Raw genomic sequence first — 24,254 nt, 5'->3', positions numbered from 1 at the left:
GACTAAATCATGAATCTGCATTCATTCAGTTACAGATCTAACCACAGGGGGGCAACGTTGTGCCTTCCTTATCTTTAGTTTGGGTGATGCAGAGACGCATAATGACAGAAACATTGAACCAAGGCTCTTTTATAATGGGCTGCAAAGCACACATAGGAAGGGAAACAAGGAGACGCATGTTTATATGAAGCTAATAAAGAAAGCAGGGTCAATGTCTCCAACAGTTTCCAACATGTCTCAGATCAGTCATTTTCATCAAGGTACCAGGCATTTCATTTGGTGGAGAAGACTGCAGTTCGACATCAGTAATCAAAATTAAAAATACAAAATGTAATGTTACTGTCGCAGGGTGATGCGATTGCAAGCAGGGACAGTCTTGAGTTGCATGGCTGTGTTGTACATTATTTAATATGGCTTTATCTCATTTGACCTAAGATGTGCAGTATAATTAGCTTATTCCTGCATATTACTTGCACCATTATTGCGCATTTGTATGACTTATTTGTTTAATATCTCATAGAGGCCCTATGCTTTTTGGGGTTTTCCCTTTCCTGTAGTGTGTTATATAGGTTAGTGTGCATGTAAATGGTCTGTCTATAAACACATTATATGTGATAGGCTAAGGGGCGGGACATCTCTCAGCGGTTCACAACAGAGCCGACAAGCTAACCAATCAGAGCAGACTGGGCTCTGGTTTCAGACAGAGGGTGGAAAGAGGTGCAGCAGCACAGGCAGGATGAGAAAAATAAAGAGCTTTCTGAACATTAAAGCATGGAGACATGTCCCAGTACAGGCACAAAATACAAACATGAACCTGAAAAAATTAGCAAAATAGGGTCCCTTTATTATTTTAATTACCAACGATGTGGCTAATGTGTTTATGACTATAAAGCCTTTGGATGTTTGAGTTATCGTTGTGAAAACATGAGAGATGGAGGGAGTTGTTGGACAAAAGAACAGGGGAGAAGAACACAGGAAAATGACATGACTACCATGTGAAGGTAGTTGATACTGAAGATTAAACATGCAAAAAGGAGAGGATGGGGCCATGAAATACGCACTGGGTGTCTGTTGTTCTCTAGCTGTCTTCCTGTGGACAGGTCTGATCCTGCGGAGCATCAGGAGCTCCGCTGGGCTCCGGAGAGGTCGACCTTGCAGCATCAGAGCCCTGAGAGAGAAAGAGGGATGCAAACTTTATATTTTGCAGGTGACATGCTAAGTTGTTCACCTTTTCCTTTTACTTCTCCAAGAAAATCAGCCAAGCGTTTAGATAATGACAGTAATTACCTCGAACCACGATTTTACTTTATTATACATGATCTTATCAAGACACTTAAATCATTTTTGACCTTTTATGTTTAATTGACTTGACATTTTTCTGTAAAATCAATCCTATTTTGCCATATAAATCGTTTGCTGTGTGAGGCGTACTTGAGATCAGATCATCCATATGACGATAACAGATTAGTAGTCACTCAAATCCATGTGTTTTACTGACAGGGGGTGTTGACCCAGGGGGGCGGGGCTTACCGATTGTTCCTCCTTGGCGTTGCTGCAGGTGCCCTCTGGGTCTACAGGGGAGTGATCTGTCGGGGGGTCACTGGCCTGGGAGGCGGGGCAATCTGAGGACGAGCTCTGATGAGGGGCCGGGGTGGACGCTGAAGGAGAGGGAGGAAGAAATGATCAGTATACAGTTAGAAGACATTTCCATAGTGTGCTGTTTAATGCTAATCTAAATATTAGCATCAAATCCACATCATGACCTTTCATTCATTCATTCAGGCCCTATTATGCTTAGTGTTTTATATAGGTTTTTGTGCATGTCAATGGTCTGCAAAGGCTAAAATCCCTGTGTTCCCACCAGAGGGAGTTCCTCTCCCCACACTCCCCCCCGGCCTGAAACCCCTTCATTGGACTCCTTTGCTAACTTCCATAACATAATGACACCCCTATGTAACACTCACACTTCTATTAGCTAGCGCTCCTATGTGATAGGCTATGGGGCAGGACCAGAGCAGAGCAGACTGGGCTCTGGTTTCAGACAGTGGGTGAAAAGAGGTGCTGCAGCACAGGCAGTATGAGAAAAATAAAGAGCTTTTGAACATTAAAGCATGGAGACATGTCCCAGGAGAGACACAAAATACAAATATAAATCCTGAAAATGAGCAAAATATGTCCTCTTGAAAAAACAGTCCCCAAAGCTAAAGTCGGGCAGCAGGCTGTGAGGTGTCTTTCCTATCATACCATCTTTCTCTGTAATCACCTCCCTGCTGACATTAGACAATGTAACTCTGTTGTGGCTTGTAAATCAAAACTTAAAAATAATATTTTTAGCTTAACTTTCTGTTATTCACTGCTTACTTCTGGCCTTGAATCATTTATGTATTTCTTTTTACGCTGAGAATATTTCTTTGTATGCAAGCTGAACACAAGGTTCATGTGGTGTGCGTTAGCAGGTTTTGAAAGATTACTGTTATTCATTTATTTTTATTCTACTTTGTTTACCTTTTTCTTACGTGTTGTTAGGGAAACACGGATTACAACAACAACTCTTTAATCCTGCCACTTTATTTTCCCACCTGTTTCAGGAATAACCGTATTTTTTTTTTTTTATGTCCAGGATTTTTCTCACTTGCCCCTCAGGGCTTCCGTACAGTAGTGTACTTTTTCTACATTGGTGTACTGTTCTACATTTTAAGGGAATAAATCCAACACTCATTCAAAACCCCAAAAGTTAGGGTCATCAAAATAAGAATGATGCATCCTTTGGGAACAATAAATGCAAAAAAGGCACAGGAATAGATCTGATAGTTGTTAAATTAGTCCAGTCCTTCCATGATAACACTAATTATTAAAATAATAAATGCTTTTCACTTTTCACATATACTGGCACAAAGATGTTACATCATTCAGACTAGATGAGCACTTACGAGATTCAGTAGACGGCGATGAGGATGTACCCGGGCTCAAGGTCATCCGAGAGAGATCAAGGTCACTACAGCTGCCTTCCTCTTCCTGTGTGGTGGCAGCTGAAGGCGGCAGCAGCTGACTGCAGATCAGTGTGTCCGGTACGCCCATCGGCCCTGGGGTCCCACACCTGCTCACCGATGCGGATGCAAATCCATGTCCGGCTCCTGATGTAGAGGGGCCCTCGCCTGCGTCTGAGTCCGCGCCGAGGCCCTCCCTGCCCAGGCTCAGCTGCCTCAGGAGCAGGGCGGGGTCGGCCGTATGCTGGGGGCTGGTGATGGCGGAGGATGGGGCCGATAAGTCACAGGCTTGCGGGCACATGGTGGTAATGGGTACCAGGCCTTGGAGCATGGCAGCTGGTATGGCATGCCCCCCCACGCCCACAGTCTGGGCCGGCATGTACGCCGCCATGGCCGCCCACTGCTGCTGAGTGGCCGGGAAAATGTTGGCCTGGCTCCAGATGAGCGGCTGACCACCGGGCAGGACCTGAGCCACCTGGAGGGGCCCCTGCACGGGGAAGGCCAGGGTCTGGGCCTGGCCAGGGTACGACTGCTGAGCCCACTGTGCCGCCTGCACCGGACCCATGGTCATATAGCCTGCAGTGGAACAAGAGAGGAGGTGGGAGAAAAATGATTAAAGGATATTAAGGCAGGAAGAGGAAGTGGAGGAGACTATTATAATGAGCGCAGAATACATCTAGCATCCTGGGATTCAGGATTCAATACATTGATTTTCCAAACTGCAGCATATTACCCTTATAATAGCGGTGTCTATTTGACTAACAATGACAGGTATTCAATGGTGAAATTAATAGCAAAAGGGAATTGTTAAAGGTATAATATGTCATTTTGCCTGTGTTATATACATACGTATATTGCTAACCGAATTATTCTATGAACTTTCCATTTAATTTGGTCGCCTGTAATGGCGATATCCCCTTTGATCTTCCATAGCTTTGACGTTGACTGAAAGAAGCTGTCAGGAATTGACTTTTATCCAGTTTTAGGCCAAACTTTACGATATCCTTTTTAGATCTTGGTTTTTTAGCCTCATAAAAAATGTCAGTCGTCAGATGTCTGGGTCTTAAGCTGAACATTAAGCAGCAGCCAAACAAAATCGGAGAGACATTGATAATAAATAAAGGAATCCTATCTGAGAGAAGCATTGACAAACTCCCATGATCCCATGCTACTTAACATTGTTGTTTTTGTTTTGACCCCTACTGGCAGAAAATAACATACTACGTGATTGGGGACCATATTTTTGGGAGGAATACCAAACTGGCAGAATCTTGCAGTTTGAGGTCAGTCACCAAAGTATTTGTTTTGTTTAATATAACTCACTGTTGCATGGCAATGCATTTGCAAAAAATGATGTTTTGAAAAGCTTCCAGAACAACATCTGAGATTTCTCATCTTCATAAGCTGTGTTATCATAGACAGACACATTGTGACAATGATGATGTGTCCTGCTTTAAAGAAGGCTGCTGTTCTTAAAGGATGTTCTTGAACGCTCTTTGGAAATCCCAATGTCAATGGTTTTGCTAGGATATGCACAACCCACCAGTATTTGTCCTTGAAGAAACATCGCTTTACAGTATCTCTGTTCTACAGTAAAGCTTTTCTCCAACTACACATCAAAGAAACACATCCCCAACAGCACTTCATTCTCTTTGTATGTTCTGTATTGAGAAAAAAGATGCAATGTTTCAGGAAATGTGGGCTACCTGATGGAACGGAGGTGGGGCTGAAGGGGGCATACAACTCGGCAGCGTGTTGCTGCTGGCGGCTGCTCCTGCTCGGGTCCAGTGTGTTGGCAGGTGACGGGGGCATCTGGGAGGCGAAGCGCACACACACACACACACACACACACACACACACAGATGTCACTTCTGTCAAAGTCACCTAAAAGTCACTGCGCCGCACATTCATCTCACTTATCTTTCTGTCGGGTAATTTAGATCTCTGTGACAGTCCTAATTAAATGACCTAATGTCACAGATAAAATGAATTCTATAAACTTGTTTCCATTACACCATCGGGGGTTTGGTTCCGTGGGTCAGTACTTACCGAGGGAGGAGTGGACATGTCGCCGAAAAGATCAAAGTGGTTGATGTTCTGCGAGTGGTACAGAGGGACCAACGGAAAGAGAAAGAGAAAAAGTCCAGTGATACATCCGGACAATGAGATTTGCACACTCATGAAACCTTGAATTTGTCTCCAGATAGGGTAGGGTGGTTGCATGAGTGGGTAGGTGTGGGGAGTGAAATCTATTCACAAAGGCGGTTTGTGCTGTGGATGGCAAGAAACAACTATCCCCTCTTCCATTATCAGAAAATGGATCTAAAATGAATCTTTCATGGCTCGCTATAATTGAGTGGGTAAAAGGCTATTCAGTCCCATAAAACAGACTCTGATTAGATATTCTTATGTCTGCCAATCAAGATGCGGGGCCCCCGTGAGAGCCCGGGCCTCTTTTATCATGCTGATTCTTCTCCGTGAGCAGATACATACACAGAGGAATGTGTTTATTTCATCACGTAAATGAAAAGAAGAAGCTCCTGAAACCACCCGAGCGAGACAATGAGGCCACCTCACCCTGTGGGCAGACGTGACCCCCGCTCTAGTCCCCCCCTGTCCTCCACTTGCACTACTTAAAAGGAGAGGGGTGACGCGGTTATGGAAGAGACTATGGAATGGCTAAGTTGCATGAAATGTCTCTGGGGCCATGCACAAGCAGACAATGAATCACCGTAAAGAAGCACAAAAACACACAGGACTTGCATGCTGCAAAGAAACTGACACAAACACACATATATTTAAACCAAAGAAAGGAAAAAAGGGAGGATAGCAGCAATCAGTGTTGCTGCTAACAGGGTGTTTATGTCCTCCTTGAATAAGCCGGGACATGGCGCGTTGCACAGTTTGCACGGCACTTTGGAACCATTCAGGGTCACAGAATGAGTCTGAATTTGGGGAAAAAGGTAAACAGTGTACACAGAGGTCTCTCCCTGCAGGCACCGACACACATCAGGGGAGCTCCAAAGCTCTGAAAAAGCTCCAACTGAATGAACAGACAAGCAGTAACACTTAGAGATATGGAAGCGCTGCTACTTATACCGGCATGGGCTGTTTGGGTGAGATAGCGCGGGGGCCGGGGAAGTTTATCTGTTTGATATGCTGAGCGTCGAGTGTACAAACAGCGGAGAGCACAGAAGCACTTTGCTGGGGCTGTTTTCAAAAGTTGCAGGGAAATTGTCTCTGACTGAACATTGGGGTGAAATAGGCTTGAATGAATGTTTGTACAAGCGATTTGAGGGATGTAGTAGCGTGGTTGTGAAGAACTCATAAAACCTACCAGGATGAGATGAAATATACTTTCATATTGATGAAAGGGGGGGGGGGGGGGGGGGGGGGAATGCTTTTTGGTCGATTTTCCGTATATTGTTTTTCAGGGACAGCTTTTATGAGTGTTTGATTGTACTGCATGCAGCTCAAACCAACACCAACCCAAACTACAAACCTCTCCACCTCATCCTCCGAGGAAGGACGGAAAAGCCACCCCTTTATTTATCTGATCGGTCGGGCCTGATAACACACTGATTTAGTCTCAACCATCTGGTTGGACACGCGTCATATTCTGCACAGGATTGGATTTAGGATACATAGCCAGCGTCTTTAACCTCCTGTGAAATTGCCGACATGTCCGAGTTTGGTTGACCAATCAATTCGTCCTATTCCTTGAGACAGGCTGGGCATGACCAATGGAGATTTGTTTCATCATCACCACAGAGTCGTTCTAGGCTTGGCGTTTTTGACATAACCAATGGGCACCGTCAAGAGGGGCTTGAGGCACTTCCTTCAAGAGGATGTTAAAGAGAGGTTTGCAAGAAGAAGGGTAAAGAAAAAAATAATACAAAAACCAAAAAAACACCTACAGTCATGAAATGGCGCTTTGGGACATCATAGATCCCGTCCTTCTGCTGACTGGTTGGGACCTGCATTGGATTGGAGGTCGATTCATCCGTAAGTAACAGAGCAACACCTTCTTTTTTAACGTTTTCTTTTTTAACAGCCTCGTTTATTAAAATACAAGAAGTAGAAATCTCTATTGAAGGAGAAAAAGCATTCTGAATCAATATCCATTTAGTCCATTTTTCTACGATTTGGTTTTATCTTTTAGAGCAATGGAATTATGCTAATTCTACAGCTGTTTCGTTGAATCAATTCTACTTAAATCAATATTGATTGCAAACATTGCTCGAAGATGGCGCGAGCTGGTTCTGGGAGTGTTAAAAAAGTCTATTGTTATTCTGCAACAGTATGTCTCAACTAGTTCATCTGACAATATCAAAACGCCTCGGCTCTGGCCTCCTTTGGATATTTCTCTCACATTTATTCCGACTATCTGTTGCTCTTATCCCTGCTGCCTGTCTCCCCATTGCTCCCTCAACTTTTCCTTACGTTTTCCTCAAGCCTATTGATCTTGTTTCATTCTGAGATCAAATGGCATGGCAAGTGATTAATCTCCTTCTCTGCATCTTTCATCTTCAGAGGAACGCAAAATACAGAGAGGCAAAAAGAGGCGGAGGAGGAGGGAGAGAGGGAGAGAAAAGGGAGGAGGGTAGGATTAAACCATACCACAGGTCTCTTGAGTCCTAGCTAGTCATTGAATTGGTCTAAAGCCAAAAGGTCAAAGTGTTGGAGATATTAAAGGCTTTAGGTGAACTATCCAGACTGAACAACTGACCTTGACTCTTCTTCAGATGTTTTAGATGCTACATGAGACATTTTTTATACCAAAGAGAAAACAATTAGAGGAGAAAATGTGATTGTTTGAAAAATCTGATCAAAATGTCAGAATTACTTTATAGAAAAGGAGAGTTTAAATGTCAACAATGTTCGAATAACTGTTGAAATCTTGAGAATAAATGCATTAGCGTTAGCAGCTATACTGAAGTTTGACTTATTTTCAAGATTAAAATGTATAGAAAAATCCTCCTATTCCGATTCCTTAAACTGACTCCAACTCTCTTTTGTACTTTTAAAGTAAACTAATTATTTTTATTATCTATAAATATTTAATCCTAAAGATTTTCATAAAATCAAACCAAAAAGGTCATAGTTTTTCTCGGAAATGGCTGTTGAAAGTATTAACATTTTCTTTGTCTGAGTTTTCATTGGTACTGGGCGGTGTCAGCCAATCCCATGCTGGATTCAAATTGCCTTCATATGCAAAGTCAGGATGCAGGTCATTTTATTTTATTGATAACCTCACAGTTTAGTGTACGCTCACATTACATTGCTCAGAGCTGTAATTCGTTACTGCTAGTGCTAATGAAACATCCCACTGCTGTGACTTTAACAGGCAAGAGGCTTTTATCGTGAAAAAGCTACATGGAATGCAATACATCTGTTCCCACGGTTAGCATTGATTTACCCTTAAATACTACCAGTTGTTACTTGATCAGAACCGTATTTTAATTTATAAATCAAAGCAGTATTTGCTTCTTTCCTGGATGATGTCTCATCTTTAGCCATATTAAAAACCGAAACCCTAGTTAGATTATCTACTGAATCCTCAGAAAACCTTTTCTCCAAAAACAATGTGCATTTTGTAACTTCTTTAAGAAAGGTGCTTTACAGTCATGTTAGTACTGTTACCATAATAATCTATCACAGGGTATGAAGAGGGAGAAGAAAAAAAGGGGGCAATGCTTGTCTTTGTACCTGATAAACGCTCTCCTCTGACTGGGGGCCACGGAGGGGTTCGTGTCCAGCCTCAAACACTATGTACTATAGAACAGAAGTAGTGGGCAAGGCGTAGAGGTGCAGAGAACAATGAGAGGGGAAGACAGAGAGAGAGGTTGGCATATAAAACAGAGAGATACAACGAGGGAGTGAAACATGACGAGAATAAATGAAAGCACAGGGGAGCGAGAATGGCGTCGGGCAGGGAGTGAAATGGAATGGCGAATAAAAAGGCGGTGAATGGGGGGGAAAAGAAAAAAGAGTGAGGTGGAAAGAGGAAAGAGCACAAGTATAATAGGTCAGGCAGAAGTTCAAGGCAATGTAGAAGTTTAAGCTTGAGGTCTCCTTTTAACATCAATAATATGATGCTCCACCTCTTTGAGAGAAAATAGACACGGAGGTCAGAATATTCAACTTGAGATCCATGAGGGAAGTCTCACATTTGTCAGTGTCTACTCTTAAGATGTTGGAAACATGTCTCTATGGATCTCAAATTTTAAAAAAGTTTGACATTTTGGGAAATATGATGTTCACTTTTTTGCCGGGGATAAGACGAGAAGACGGATACCTTTTTCATATCTGTACGATAAATGTGTAGCTGGAGCTAGAAATGGCTTAGCTTTGTTAGCTTAGCATTATGACTGGAAATAAAGGTCACTGTATAATTATAAATAAAGAACCCTATGAAAAGTACAATTATTAAATTAACTAGATTTTTGACAACAAATAAAAACTAAAGGACAACATTAAAGACAAATGTAGTAATGCAAAGAATTCATTTTAAACTTGCGTCATTCAGCAGAATCATACACTGTAGCCTAGCTTCTGATTATCAACAGTATCCTCCACTGCAAAACCAAATCTCCTATGCAGATTTAAAGCTATCACTGCCTGCATCTTCAACTAGAAAATATTTTTCAACGAGGAACATGATGTCTCTGTCAAAAAAGTTGGGACGGACTACAAAAACATGCAGGCAGCACAAAGACATTTAAAGAAAGGAGAGTAAGATGTATTTCATGTAGGAAGGGATGAGTAGGTTCTAAGTAGGGTGTCAACCCTCAAAAACTTCCTCAAGATGCTATAGTAAGCTTCTGTGCTTGACGCAGAAAACAACAGCACTTAAATGAATAAACAAGTGGTTGAATCTAGATTCTGAGCTAATGCTAGCGTTAATGCTAATGCTAGGTGAGCCTTCGGTTCAATCAGCCTGCGTTCGGAAATGATAAATAGATTTATGAGTCTGTTTTCTGAGTACATTAGTTAACATGGGCACTGTGTTTAACAAACATGTCCTTTACCACTAACCTTGAGATAGATAAGAACAACACCTGTAACCATGGTAACTGTACACAACAAAGATGGCAACAGCTGTAGCTTGAAAATGCTTAGGAGACACTAAAATGAGAAGACATGACCAAAAGACACTAGATGTTATGACAAAAACTAAATCAGATGCAGTTAACACTGCCGATTGTTTTCAGTGCAGTTAAGCGTTTGTTATTTACCTTTGGACAAAACCAGGCCATAGTTTCCCGTTTTCAGTCTTTATGCTAAAAAAGGCAAGTAAGCTGCTGGCGCCATTGATCTTTAAAAAGAGCTTAAGGAAGCAGTTGTTAACCAAATATGTCAAAATGTAAGACACGTAATGTTGAATGTTTTGACTGCTGAAATATTTTGAGGGTATTTGGCAAATGTTAGGTGTCTTTAGCTTGTAGTGTTTGTGAATATTACATGAAGGCTCTCCAATTCTAGATTTTTTGGGAACCTTTTCTCAAATTGGTTGGTCCAATTTTACATATCCCCATTATGTCTTAGGCTTGTACCTGTATTTGTGAATGAAATGAATTGAATCCAACCTTATCGGCAAGAAAGTATAAAGTGAATTTCCCAAAATGTCAAAGTGCTCCTTTAAGATTCTGGCCACAGTGAGGAGTTTTGTCAACCAACATCAACATAATCCAAAGCTGCACATGGAATGACTTTATGCAAAACACACTTCTGGGAGGTGGCTGGACGTATCACTGAACATAGCATTCAGAGTAAGAGTTAGTGTTGTCTGTATTCAGTGAGAGCAAACAGAAAAAAAAGAAAACATGTCAGGCAAATAAATGCACAAGGCTATAAAGAAGGGGAGGGGGTAACAACCAGTCTGTGGGGGGAGGGGTGGGCATGTCTTTGGAAGAACATTGACACAGATCAACTGAAAAAATATGGTTTCACAACACTGCACTGGCAAATGGGAGTTGAATGGTTGAACAAAACTGTCCATAGGATGGTCTTCAGTGTATTACTGGAATGGTGGAATATCATGAATCATTAATTCAGGCACATCAGTGACTGGAGGAGATATTTAAATTGAGTTTCCTTTCAATTCAAAGCTTTAAGAGTGAAAAAACTGCAAGAAAGCATCACGTTCAGCAGTGTTTGATTGCTGCGCTGTGTGCCTCCGGACCTACCTGGTAAACTGGGTCGTCAACTTCGTCCTCCAGGATGGTCTGTGCAGGGGTGGGACAGAAGGCAGATGACAAATTTTCTTTTTTTAAACAGTAAGACAGTGCGACCCAATTTGGAGATTCATTAGAAGGTAAATGGAGGAAGAACGGGTAACAAAAAATACATTTCAAGTGTCCTTTCCTGCAAGCGAGCATAACAACACACATGCGTTTCCTGTCACACATACCTGACTCCAATAAAACCAACCTGTTGCATTTCCATTATATTTAGATATTCAATATAGAAATCAATGGTGCATACAAACACAGTCTGGGAAGCACTTCAGAGGAAGATTTCTGTTGTGTGAATGAATTGCTGGCCGAGTTATAATGTGTGCTCTCGCCTCTGAATGGGAAATGAAACTGAGAAAAAAACATGTCCTACCTGGTAGACCGCCTGCTCACACTGTTTGTCCTTCTGCGCTTTCTTCTCCATCTCCTCCCGCTGTTTAATGTCATAGATGAGCGTGAAGAGGTCGCGCAGGTCGATGATGAGAGGCTCCGCCTGGACGAAGAGGAAGACGGGGAAGTACAAATATTAACGAGAGGGAAGGAGAAAGGAAAGGAAATGGGCAAATAAATAGAAATGTGAGGAAAGAAAGAAGAGTTTTTTCAGAAAGATCAAGGTGACTGACAAGCAGTGTTTTGAAAGATGGACATGTGGAGGCCAGCAGCAAGAAACAGAGGTAGACGAGTTTTAAAAAATCCAGAAGAAGTGGGTGAAAATGAACAGGGCAGAAAGATAGTTTTTTTGTTGAATTATTTAAAAATCTTTACTAATAAAACTAGGAAAAACTCTAAGGGTAGAATAGTTTCAAAAATATTGAAATGACAAGGACTTGATTAACTGTGTTATCCTCTTCTTACACAAAACTACCACAACCTTACAAACAAATAGTAAACCCTGAGCACAATTCTGAGATGTCAAATAATGTAACTGCTGGACTGTGTTTCCCTCATTCATTTAATCAATATTATTTATTGAGGAGTGGACTTTGTAAGTAAAGTATTGGTTTAGTTGGTTAGTCAGATAACTCATGTACAAGTAGCTAACAATTAAACAGAATTCTGAGGTGAAAAGGAATTAATTGGTATGTATCATCATCAACTTTTTTGTAATGTGGAGTGACCTTTATAAATAAAACACGTTAAATGTATTTATAGTAATTTAGAGTCATTTCAGTCAAAAAAATTACGTCAAAAAATACTGAGGTGACAAGAACTTAAATTAACCGTGTTATCATCCTCATCAATAAATTAATATAATTCATTATGGGGAGTGACCTTTGAGATTTAATAACTCCATTTCTTTTTGCAGACATGTCACTTTGAACAGATAATGTAAGAGCAGCATATGGAGATGTTTGGCTCTGTCTATTATATAATTGCTTGAGACTTCACCTAACCTAAAGTAACTTAAGAACATAACATGTCCTACCGACTGTGCCGTCTTGATGGCCACAAACTTGTGGTGGCCCTCCTTCCCGCAGACGTAGCCAAAGGCCCGGTGGTCCCTGGTGTCCTTGGCGATGTAGCTGATCTCGTGCACTGAGTGGTGATGCATGAGCACCTACATGGCAGACATGTCAAAGTTTACAGAAAGGACCACATTGGCTTGATGAAAACGGAAAAATCACACAATCTTGCTCCCCTTACAGATGCAAAGCATGTCTTGTTCCATTTTTAAATAGTGTTTTACAAGTACTGTACACTGTGTTGGCAGGGAAAGTAGGTCAGACCTACTTTAAACATCTTTGCATATTGAGGAGCCAAACACATCCAACACAGAGGGAGGAGAGACTCAAGGGTGTTCAAATCTATACTTCACAGAACTCTATAGGCACTATAGTTAATATTAAACGTATAATCCAGTCGCATGATGTTTGTTTAGTGCTTTATGTCAGATTGTGTAAAACCTCTTGGTCTTCCTTGCTATACTCTCTTATATAAGCAGGTTTTGTGATGCTCAATGCCTTTTTTGAAGTAGAAACCTCCAAAAACACTCTCAAAACATAAACACACACCCAAATACACACAGAGCAATTCAGCTGTCATTCGGGCACACCCACTTGCAGCTCCTCTATTAGCAGAGATAAGCTTAGGCACTGGGGAGGAGCTTTCATTTGAAAATTAGCCGATTTTCAGCAGGGACTGTCGCTGGTAACGCCTCAGATTAATGTAAAATACAAAACGAATATGACTAGTCTACTGGATTCAGCACAGAATCAAGTCAGCTTTACATAAAATATTTCCATCTCAGTGTTGCTGACACTGCTGATCCCGTTCCCCCATAATAACTCAAGAGGGATATTAAGTGTTGAGTGTTATTTACTGCCGGTAATCAGTAAATAAAATGAGGAGCATTAGGGGGCATGATTTCCAAAACAACAAATGAGCTTGTCAGAAAGCTGGTGAGCTATTTGGTGGTGGCGCGGGGCTTAATGTTCTTTTTCATTAACAGTGAAAGAAGATATTATCAAAGACGGGTGGTTTTTTTTTTTTTTTTTTGGGGGGGGGGGGGGGGGGGGTGAGAGTAGACGGTTGGTTGTGGGGTGGGGGGGTTCGCAGCCACAGGACAAACGCTGTTAGGTAATTATCAGTTTAGCTATAATGACAGCTGAGGTGGAGCCGTGGTGTAATTAGCATTAGCGGCAATGATCATTAAGGGGTGGAACTGAGTGCTAATTATCGGTTAGCGCTGATGAGCATAGTGGGCCTATCCAGCCAATGCTACGCCCCAGGACTGGGGAGAGCCGGGTGCCTCGATCATCCTGTAATGGAACAGCAGGCCCCGGAGCCCGCCAGGGGGATGGAGGCCAGTATGGAGGCGGAAACAGCCCGTCTCCTAACATCACCTTAACATTGCTCACTGCGCTATCATTAGCAAGCAGACAGGGCCTGACAGATCTTACAGTAAAGGGCCTGCAGTAGTCCTTAGATCTCACGGGTTAACCCAGTGTACTTGGGGTTCAATATCAAATGCAAGACCTGCAGTTTAAAGCTGTCAAGTTCAAGGGTAAAGGGCAAAATATCACATGGAAGGCAATCTCATTCCGCATCAATATTTGGACAGGAATTTGGAATCCAAATACAATTGGTTAAAGTTCAGCACAACCTTGTGAATCATCCTCCCTCTGCGCAGGTATTTCAGTGGTACCAATAAGTCAACCGCACTGACAAGATGGCGTCGGTTGGCAGCCGCTGTGCACTGAAGCATGCGAGCGTCTGCCCTCTGGATGTCCTACACTGTAGGTTCACAGTACAGCAGCTGGCGAGGGCCTCGCTGACATGCTACTCACCCCTGATCTTTCACAGTAAATCTTGATCCCGCCGAAAGAGACCGTCAAGAACACTCTCTGCTTGTGCTCCCCTTTGGAACGTGCCGAGGAAGCCATTCCCTGCAGGAGATTAAAGGAAACGACATGAGGAGATGAAAGGATATGAGCTCAGCATGAAAGATGGTGAGCCCTCGCCTCTTCCGACTCAGGTGAGGGTGACAGTGGGAGAAGGGGGGATATTGTAGGGTACGGTGACAGTAGTTACGTAAGGTGTGATAGGACAGAATGTTCTTTCATGTGCCGTTTCTTGAAGCTTCACTCTCAGAGGAGTTCACACGTCGACTTGTGAGCAAGAGTTATTATTATTGAGGCCTTTTTTTCTTCTCCCCCGAGCACCTTTTTTTCTCTCCCTTTTCTTGAAGTAGGTTTACTGCACTTCAATGTGACATATACAAGTGCTAGCTAACAACAATAAGGTGAGATTTGCTGACAGAATGGATAGCTGCTGACCGACCAGCTCGCTTCGACAACTTTTGCATAGTGCTGACTGAACACGGCAGCCAGCCTTTGAAGTACGTTTTTTCCCATGGATCTCAGCAGCTCACTTTTTTTCCCTTACATTCTCAGCTCTAATAAAGAAAACAATTAACATCTCCACCGTGTTCCATTTGACGCGACCTGTGTGCTTGACATGTCTTTCAGATAACAAAGCCTGCAGGAGAAGAGAAGAGAAGAGAAGAGAAGAGAAGAGAAGAGAAGAGAAGAGAAGAGAAGAGAAGAGAAGAGAAGAGAAGAGAAGAGAAGAGACGAGAAGAAGAACGTCCTGCCTGCTGTGCTGAACACATCTGACAAAACTGCAGGACCAGGAACGCTGAAGAGTGGTCGACCTCAGCTATCCTCCACTTCAGATTTTTTTTACTCTTAGGGCTCAGCTAATATTTAAAAGACATAATGGGTTACATTAATCACAATCGAGCTCTACTTCTGCAGGGAGATGTTGAGGCAACATATCCATCTTAACATGTATCTTTCCTATGAGAAACAGAGGAGCTGAAGGAATCAAGGGACTGTGAATAGGGTGAGGATAAAGAGCAGAACAAGCAATGGGGATAAGGAAAAGATGAAGTAAGTGAGAGAGAGGAGGGCGGGCGGGCGAGTCGATGGATGTTGTCAATCAGCTATCGGCTTCTCAATTTGGTGGATTAGTCCTCAAGGCAACGAGAGGCAGCTCAATAGAGACCGCATCCCCTCCTTTATCCCCTGTCCAGATAATAGCAGGCCTGTATCGACTGCCCCATAGACTGTAAATGGCTGCTAGCTGGTGAATACTGGAGTCATATGGAGGGCACTTCTGAAATGCCATCGGGGTGGGGGAAAAAGTTGTTTTATTGGACATTTCACTTGGAAATAGAAATAGGCGAAGAGAGGCTTTGCCTTCTGACTGCCCTCCTCTTCTCTTGGGGCTTCCCACACATTTAAGCCCCAGCAAAGAGTGTGAAAAGATACTTAAAAAAACATGGCGTATATGTCCTCTTTTGGAGGAGGATTTATCCCGTAGCCACCCACTGCAAAGATGCTTATGTGTTTCGAATTTCTAACCTAAGTTTCAAACTTTGTAATTTAGCCTGCCTAAAGATAAAGATACAAGATAAGGGTTTTTTAAATCTACACTATTGGGTGCGTTTATAGGTTATGTCAAAGCAGCCAATCAGGATTTTGTAAGAATGAAGTAATCTTACATTTTTCCTTAACATACTAACAGTACAATATTATAGCGGGAGAAAAAAGGTGTATCAAATGCTTTTTAAAGACCCCTGTTTCAAGATTCTTGTTGCCATTGTGCCATAGGACCATAATTACGAAAACCCAATAGTCCAAAAAATGTCTCATTGCACCGGAAGCCAGTTGGTCCCCAGTCTTTTACCCCAAAAGAAAAAAACACCCACCGATCCGAAGGCTCATTGCTCCGAGAATAGGTGTTTGCTTTTGTGTTAATAAACTGTGGGACAAATGGGTTTTTCGGACCAATGGGACATTTTTTTTTCCATTGGGGTTTCCGTACAACGGGCGCTTGGAATAATGAACCGACCATAGTTTTACCCGAGTCAGCTGAAAACATAAATAAATCAGCTTGTGGCAAAATGGTGTTGTTATTTTAAGTAGGTAGCTAGCTAGCTCTTATCAGCCTATAAAATGTATGGTAGCCGGCTATAAATGAGAGGATAGCTGTACTATTCCACTGTCTGCGATCAAAGAGCCATTGTTTTGGGAATGACTAACACCTGTTTTTGGGTAACAGTGCATGTGCGAGAATGGAGAACTTTAAAGGCCTAGCACCAGCTCATTTTTGTACACATACTGTACTTCAAAATAAGTTTGGTAACGCTCAACCCTTTCATCCACGATCACCAGTATGAAGACTTTTTCTCAACTAACTATAGGGCTGAATTTGACCTAATTTAACTTGCAACATTCTAAAGAACACAGGCTGAAATATTATCTAGGTCACATTATCACAGTTTGCATATGTGCTACAATTATAACATCGTTGTAAAAATAGAAGGCTAGGACTGACATGAGAAAACATCCAAAAGGCAGGGAGGGGGTTCTAAAAAGTGAACATTTCTAAGTTAAGTGTTGGCTTTAAGCGTCTTAAACATAAGAAGCCATTTTGCCTCCAAGGTCAAAAACAGCTAGGTGAATAAATATGGTGAGCTTTTAGAAATACAGCAGCCTATTAGAGGGACATTGAAGTAAAAGGCCACTTACATTTAGCAACAGATATAAAACCAACCTTACAGTAGCTACGTGATAAAGAGCTGTAGAGTAACCTATTAGGACTTGTATTTGTTCTATGTGGTCAGTTCTTTAAGGAGCTTCAGTGAGTCCTTTACAGGAGAGGACAGCTCATATGACTCATTCAACAGACAATACAGACATAACTGGACAAGCCTTTTCCACATCTGACTGTGATGAGTGAAGGAGCTCATTGATGCTCTCCCCAACACTCACAAACACACACCTTTAGCTTCATCATGGAGTCCTGGCACAGCTTGTCCCCGCGCGCCGAAGTCACTTCATCAATCCCGATCAGCTTGGCCTTGTAACGCACGCCATCTCCACGGAAACGTTTAATAAGCCCCGCTTCAGTGCGGTCCTGACCTGAGAGAGATAAAAAGAGAGGCCGAAAAATAAGGAGAAGAAAAAGACAACAGGAAACAAGGATGTGAGCACGACTGAAATACACAACTTTAGCATCATGCCCTGTTTGAGGCATACATTAAAAGCTACCGTGTGTGTGTGTGTGTGTGTGTGTGTGTGTGTGTGTGTGTGTGTGTGTGTGTGTGTGTGTGTGTGTGTGTGTGTGTGTGTGTGTGTGTGTGTGTGTGAGTGAGAGAGTTGGCTGCTCCGGTATAAATATTTATGGAATAGGAAATGCAAAATGAATTGCAAATTAGAAAGAGCAAGCTTAAATTGAAAGAAAATTGAACTTGAGATTGAAAATGAAGTTGAATAAAGCCGTTGGACTTAATGAGAAAACAACCGGAACATTGAGAACACTCTGCCCTCGCCAATTGCAAGGCATTGTGGGGCATTCACACAGAACGCCCGGTCGGAAGGTTACAGTGTGGGGGGCTCACTCCTACGCCTGACCCACACCCACAGTTCCCATGGGTGCCATTGGTGGTGACAAACCAGCTTGAATGGCTGCTATTGAGAGGAATCATCTCGGTCCAGCGCTCACCCATAATCCACCAGGCCCTCCCTTGGTGATGGATGTCGGGGGGTGGGCTGGTGGTTTGGGACAGGGGGGGGGCGCATTTGCAAATGTGTCTGGCCGGCCTCGGGCTTTATAATGCCATTTCTCACCTTCTCCCTCCCATCCCCATTGCTGATTATTCTGTCTATCATCTCTGAACCGGCCCTGACATCACCTTGACACCGCCAGTTTTCTCATTTAGTCTCCACGCTACCTACCGTCAAACTCTTTTGATTATGACTTGCAAGCCTTTAGCGCAGTTTTGCGTGTATGCAATGTATAAACCATCCCCTCATAACCTGTGCTGGGTTTGATAGCCGCAAAACATCATCTCCTGCCCCATTTACACGACGAGGTAGCAGGATTCCAGAATCAAGGTCAGCATCACCTCTGAGAATTTAACGGTTTTCAGGCCCCTTGCTCACTCAATTCTAGCTCAAGAGTCCCATACAGCACATCTGTTAATGGCATATTTAAGAGGATGGCTGAGCTCTGTGCGAGAGAGGCAGGATGTTTAATATCCCTAATTCAGACTGCCAAGAACTCAAAGAATGTATTACAGCGAAAAAAACCTTTTCCCTCCAAGAAACACACAGTGCATCTACTCCTACACAAATGGAATTCCTTCTACAATCTAATGAATTTCCAAGGAAAATCAAAAAGGAAAAATCAAAAAAAGGATATTAAGTGGTTTGTGCAAATGGAGAGAAAGCGTCAAATGCAAGCACTTGTCTTGGCTATGCACACCCTCTCACTAATTCATGAGGGCACAATTCTCCAAAGGGGGAGGAGGGCTTTAAGATGCTAAAGTCATTAAAGTCTCTAAGCAAGTGAATGTCAAATCTGGGTCTAATTCAGACTTGTTTCGAAGCCAGAGGATAATGAGTGTTATATACAGCCACCACGTACCTCTGAAAATTAACCAAACGAAACCTGGCATCTACCATGTACAGAAATTACCTTCGCACATTGATGACGAACTCACTAAACTATTGCAGACAATGTGCTGTTTCAAAGCTTGCTGAGGGCGGATGATAATTATTGCTGTACTTTATTCCAAACCATACCTCATACAGCGACTGGAGCCTATTCTTACAGTGTTATGTATTCCATCCAGTTTTTTACTGACTCATACACTAATGTAATGTAAAATGCATGCTGCTCCAGTTGCAATTTAAACACGATCGGTCCAATTTAGTGCAGCTCTCTCAGATGAGCTTTAGCCAGATGTTCTGTGCCATTTGTTTCTTTACATACAACACGCCATTTCCCCCTAATAACACTTCAGGAGAGATTTAGAGGTTTATGCACGGATCCTCAAAAAAAAGTAGGCCTTGCATACCGAATGAGCGTCTTGACACAGTGGCATAACTCGTACGCTACGTGCTCTGGGTTCAGATCAAGACGAGCGAGTGTGCTGTATTTGAAAACTAAAGAGCTGCGGGGCATGCTGTTTCATGTTGTTACTTTAACTGTAAGGAAGGAGAGGAGAGAAGAGGAAGGTGTGTGTGTGTGTGTGTGTGTGTGTGTGTGTGTGTGTGTGTGTGTGTGTGTGTGTGTGTGTGTGTGTGTGTGTGTGTGTGTGTGTGTGTGTGTGTGTGTGTGTGTGAGAGGGAGGTGATACATACTCCTCTGGCTTTCTGGATTTACAATTACCCAAGGTTGAATGGTCCTCACAATATTTCTGGCCCATAAGCTTGACGCTCATAATTTGTCTGACAGAGGGCTGCCTAAAGCACTGTGTACTATTATTCTGCGTCTAAGTGCATTGCATACATCGGACAAAATGCCTGACATACAAGAGCCCTGGTGGCCTCAGACTCAGAGGTCAGAATAGAATGGTGCAGAAATAAGCCCTTAAATCTGGTAAAGAGTGAGCATTTTACCACTTTCGGTTCCATTGTCTCGAAATCAACAGTTTTTTTTAATGATTACGTGTCTGAAATAATGTCTGTGGTTCAAACAAGCTTTAAAAATCATCACTTTGTTTCTACATGTCCGGGTGAATGTCCGAAGCTTCTCGGTGTCCTAAAAATGACGGCTGCTATCACGTTTCTAAAGAAGACAACTAACATTAGCTACCTTTAGCTTAGCGGTGGGGATGGGAGCAATGACACCGTGATGTAGTCTTTTTTAAAGCATAACGTTAGCTTTTCACATCTGGTAGTTGCAATTATGCTTCAGAAAATCATAAAAGTGGTGTCAAAATGTGGAAATGATCCTGCTGAACAAAGCTTGTAAGAATCACAAACGTGTTTTTGCCAGAAATCTTATTTTCGGCAATATTCCGAAATCCAATGGAAAAATTCTATTGCTTATTGGTCGGGGGAGCAAATGCAATGCTACATACCAGGACGACCTAGAAATATATGAAATCACTGCACTACTCTTTCTGGGACCTTTCTCACAATACCCATTAATATTTCACATTGACCTCATTTACAGCAATCTAATAAAGACGGAAAAAGCAGAATCTTCCAAAACTGCAGCTGAGATTGACCAGCCAAGACATCAGAGGTGCCTTTAAGAAAAATTCTACGGTCACCAACCTGAACACAGGCCCTGCACCAGGACCATGGAGAGAACAATTACTGTTCGCCCTGCTCCATACTGTTACAAGGCTTGTCTCTGATCACAGTGTTGCATCGTCCTCATTGCCACACTAGAATGGGGACAGTGAAGGGACAGATGGCAACAGATGGAGAGTCAGAAGTGCCCCTCTAGATATAAGGACTTGGCAGCGGGAAACTTTTTGTTGGGGATCTGGGCATCGAAGCAGTTTAACCTTTGAACTGCTCCGAGTGTGTATCTGTGTCTGCTCGTCTCTTCCTGTCAATATCCATCTGCTACAAGGCAACGCACGCAATGCATTACGCTAAAATGAGACTGAAAGTATCACAATGCCTACTGATGCCTACTCTCAGTTCACGTACATTCAATGTTAACTAGGGCTGTTCTAAATAATTCAGCTCATTCATATGTATCATTGACATTCGAATTATAAATCACCAACACAATTTTCCATTTTTTTTCCAATATTCAACCTGCTATTAATGCAGTGTTAGATTAAGCAAAGGTTATGCTACTAATATTAGCATTATACCATTAAGAAATAGATTCCATTATTGGACGATTGGTTTTCACTTGCTTGTTCCAGACATTTTCAAAGTGAAAAAGTCCAAATTTAGAAGAAAAAAAAAGGTAGTTTTCATTATTTTTAATATTGAAAAAAACAAAAATGTATTTTGCTTTAAAAATGTGCACTCACTCCTGTTGGACATGGAGTGAGGCATGTCACAGGCATTTATCTTATTTATTTAAGGAGAGACGATAATAAATAAACTAACTAATTTAATCAAATGAATAATTGTTTTTCAAGGATTTTCATCTTAGAACAGAACAAAAACTTTGAAAAGATATTCGGAAAATCCTAAGGTTAACCATTATTTTGAGTTGAAAGTGAAAATCCTTGCTATATCCTTTTGGAGCAGGGGGCTGGTGACAGCATTAAAGAGAATGGAAGTCTCAGGAAAGCAAATCTGTCCCGGCCATCTGCCTCCCCCATGTGCATGAAATAACTTCCATAAGCTTCCGCAAACGTGCAGATTTGCCATCACAAACACTAACAGCAGTACCATGCCCCTCACCTAACACCAATGTCAAAATTCCTCCACCCAAATTTGACATTCAACAGCAAATCGAGGTCCTGGTTTAAAGACTAATCGTTGGAGCCCTTACGGGGATAATGAGGGTCATTGTGTAGATCGCCTGTGCACTGGACCAACGATTGGATTGAAATAGAAAAGGTATTGATGTGTTCTAGTGGTTGGAAATGGGCGAGATCATTTTTTATATACAGGCTCCGCAGCGATGCCATTATAACACTCATTGTAAAGCAGTGGATTGAGCAGTTGGATATGAGAACCAATTGATTTGTTCAAATGTGGGAAATAGTGTTTGAATAGGGTGAAATGGTTACTATTTGTACTGTCTCTTACAATCTTCCCAATGTCATTCATTCAGAATGAGAGGTGACTGACAATTTCCTCTAATTTTCCATTCGCCGCATCGTCGTCGTTCTCCGACTACTCTGTTTCAATGTCTCTCTGTCCTCTATTCCTTGTCTTTCTTTATGAAATGAATCTTTTTTTTGCGCACAGATTACAGTGGGAGAGCAACAGTTGCTATGGAGATAGAGCAAAGTCACGCAAGTAAAGCAATTCTGTTGATGGATGGAGGGGAGCCCTGGCTTTACCATGGCAGTCAGAGCCTGCTTGCTGTTTTGATTTTTCAAAACAGATTTTGAGAGGAATGGCAAGTGCTAAGAAATCCCTAACACAAAACACATGACAGACAAATGTAGTATAAATCAGTTTTTTAAAGAATTTTAAAAAAGCAGCAATGTGTACGATTTAGGTGAGCTATTAGCAGAGATGGAATAAAATATTTATAGCTAATGTGTTTATTAATGTATTATCTGAAACGATGGGCTGATGCCCAAAACAAAGGCCTTGTCATACTGAGCGACATGACGAATAAGCAGTAAGAAAATATAAAATACTCCCCTGCAAACAACATACTATGTATGTATAGGGCGTTTAATGTGAAAAGTAGGAACTGAAGGATTGGATCTGGTATATGCAGCGTTTGTCAAGGTTGAAAAAAATGTGTCCGTGTTCTTTTGGACGTGAGAGCTTCCATGTTGTCATCGTATAATCTTCATAAATATAACTGTTCCCAACAATGTGATTGGTTAGTGCCTTAGATTTTGCAGCAACAAATCCTATTTTTGCTGCAAAATATTTGCCTTCCCTGTTGAATAAATGTACAGACCCTATTTCAAGCATCTAACCAAAAACCCAATTTAAAAAGACTTTGACATTAAGGAACCAGAAGTTCCCAATTCCGGGATTGTATTCCTTTCACTTCTCCATTGTTTGCGAGATTAAAAATATAAAATAACGGCAACATTATCCTTCTCACATCACCCAACTTTTAGTGTTGCTTTCCAGACATTTGAATATAAACAGTGCTTTGTTTAAATACATGTCACCATCGTTATCCTCAGTAGAGTCCTTCAACTGGCCCCAACCTGTTCACAAACAACTAGCTAGCGTTGCTGTCTGCAAGTCTGCCTGCATTTATGTTGCTCCATTTCCATTTATATGGATCTAAATAGCACCTTTACTGATTGCAATAATGGTCCCTGCAGCCCATGTGATTAACACGGTAAAGTCAGGGTCTGATAGCCTGTGCTGATAGCCCGTCGCAAGGCAGAGTGTATCATAGCCCCACCCCCCCCAGCTCTGCACTCCCCCTTTCACTTAACTGAAATCAATGGGCCCTCCTCCAGCCTGGCCATTTATCTAACCAAGCCGACAGGGCCAGTGAAACAGCCACAGAGGACCTGGCCCCACGGCCTCGTTACAGCCATCCCGCAGAAGCCAGATTTACTGGACTAGCTGCAGTGGCTTTATATATGGATGGAGAAATGAGAGGAAAAAAAAGGAATGGAGAAAGGGAGGGCAAAGAAAACTGCATCCTCTCCCCCCCCTCCCCTCTCCCTGTGAATCTCAGACCTTCTACTTCACTATATTTCCTCCTCTCAGCCAATTCAATCCCATTTCAATCTCCTGGTGAAGTTTCGGAGAATGCCTCGTCCTATTACATCACTTATGCTGTTCATCAAAGCGACGGGGTGTGAATTACCCTGTCCATGACACCTAAATCATGGGCGCTACTAGACCCTGGGGCTACATGCGATAGCTGTTACTACATCTGGATCCCCGGGATGACAGGGAGCTCTCAGCGGGTCTGACTGAGTGAACCCTCTCTCCATGTACTCCAGCGTTATTTAGCTCCATACAAACAGAACTAAAAGTTATGTTCACTGCCTGCCAAACATAAGAAAGCTGCCAGTTTAACACTTTGTCCCGACTCCCTTTTCTACAAGTACAAGAAGCTTAAAAATGAACTACATCACCGTTTCATGGGTGTGCATCAA

At 42.3% G+C, this 24,254-nt stretch overlaps 1 protein-coding gene across 2 annotated transcripts in view; it reads right to left on the bottom strand.

Annotated features, from left to right (window-relative positions):
- LOC134866514 (disabled homolog 1-like) overlaps positions 1-24,254 on the bottom strand; it is a 44,707-nt gene that overhangs the window by 1,634 nt on the left and 18,819 nt on the right. The window contains exons 3-14 of one of the 2 annotated variants that reach the window (XM_063886724.1): positions 17,513-17,652; positions 14,512-14,610; positions 12,651-12,782; positions 11,598-11,717; positions 11,177-11,215; positions 8,697-8,762; positions 6,905-6,964; positions 5,037-5,084; positions 4,694-4,799; positions 2,931-3,563; positions 1,531-1,658; positions 1,062-1,168 (exon numbers count right to left, since the gene is read on the bottom strand). In XM_063886724.1, coding sequence (XP_063742794.1) covers positions 1,079-1,168; positions 1,531-1,658; positions 2,931-3,563; positions 4,694-4,799; positions 5,037-5,084; positions 6,905-6,964; positions 8,697-8,762; positions 11,177-11,215; positions 11,598-11,717; positions 12,651-12,782; positions 14,512-14,610; positions 17,513-17,652 — 1,661 coding nt within the window. In that variant the 3' untranslated portion in view covers positions 1,062-1,078. The remainder of the gene's footprint in view (positions 1-1,061; positions 1,169-1,530; positions 1,659-2,930; positions 3,564-4,693; positions 4,800-5,036; positions 5,085-6,904; positions 6,965-8,696; positions 8,763-11,176; positions 11,216-11,597; positions 11,718-12,650; positions 12,783-14,511; positions 14,611-17,512; positions 17,653-24,254) is intronic. The other variant, XM_063886725.1, reaches the window with a different exon arrangement.

This window comes from Eleginops maclovinus, chromosome 6, assembly GCF_036324505.1.
Source record: "Eleginops maclovinus isolate JMC-PN-2008 ecotype Puerto Natales chromosome 6, JC_Emac_rtc_rv5, whole genome shotgun sequence".
Taxonomy (NCBI): Eukaryota; Metazoa; Chordata; class Actinopteri; order Perciformes; family Eleginopidae; genus Eleginops; species Eleginops maclovinus.
Note: the sequence above shows the minus strand (reverse complement) of the source record. Positions and strands in the feature narration are given on the sequence as shown.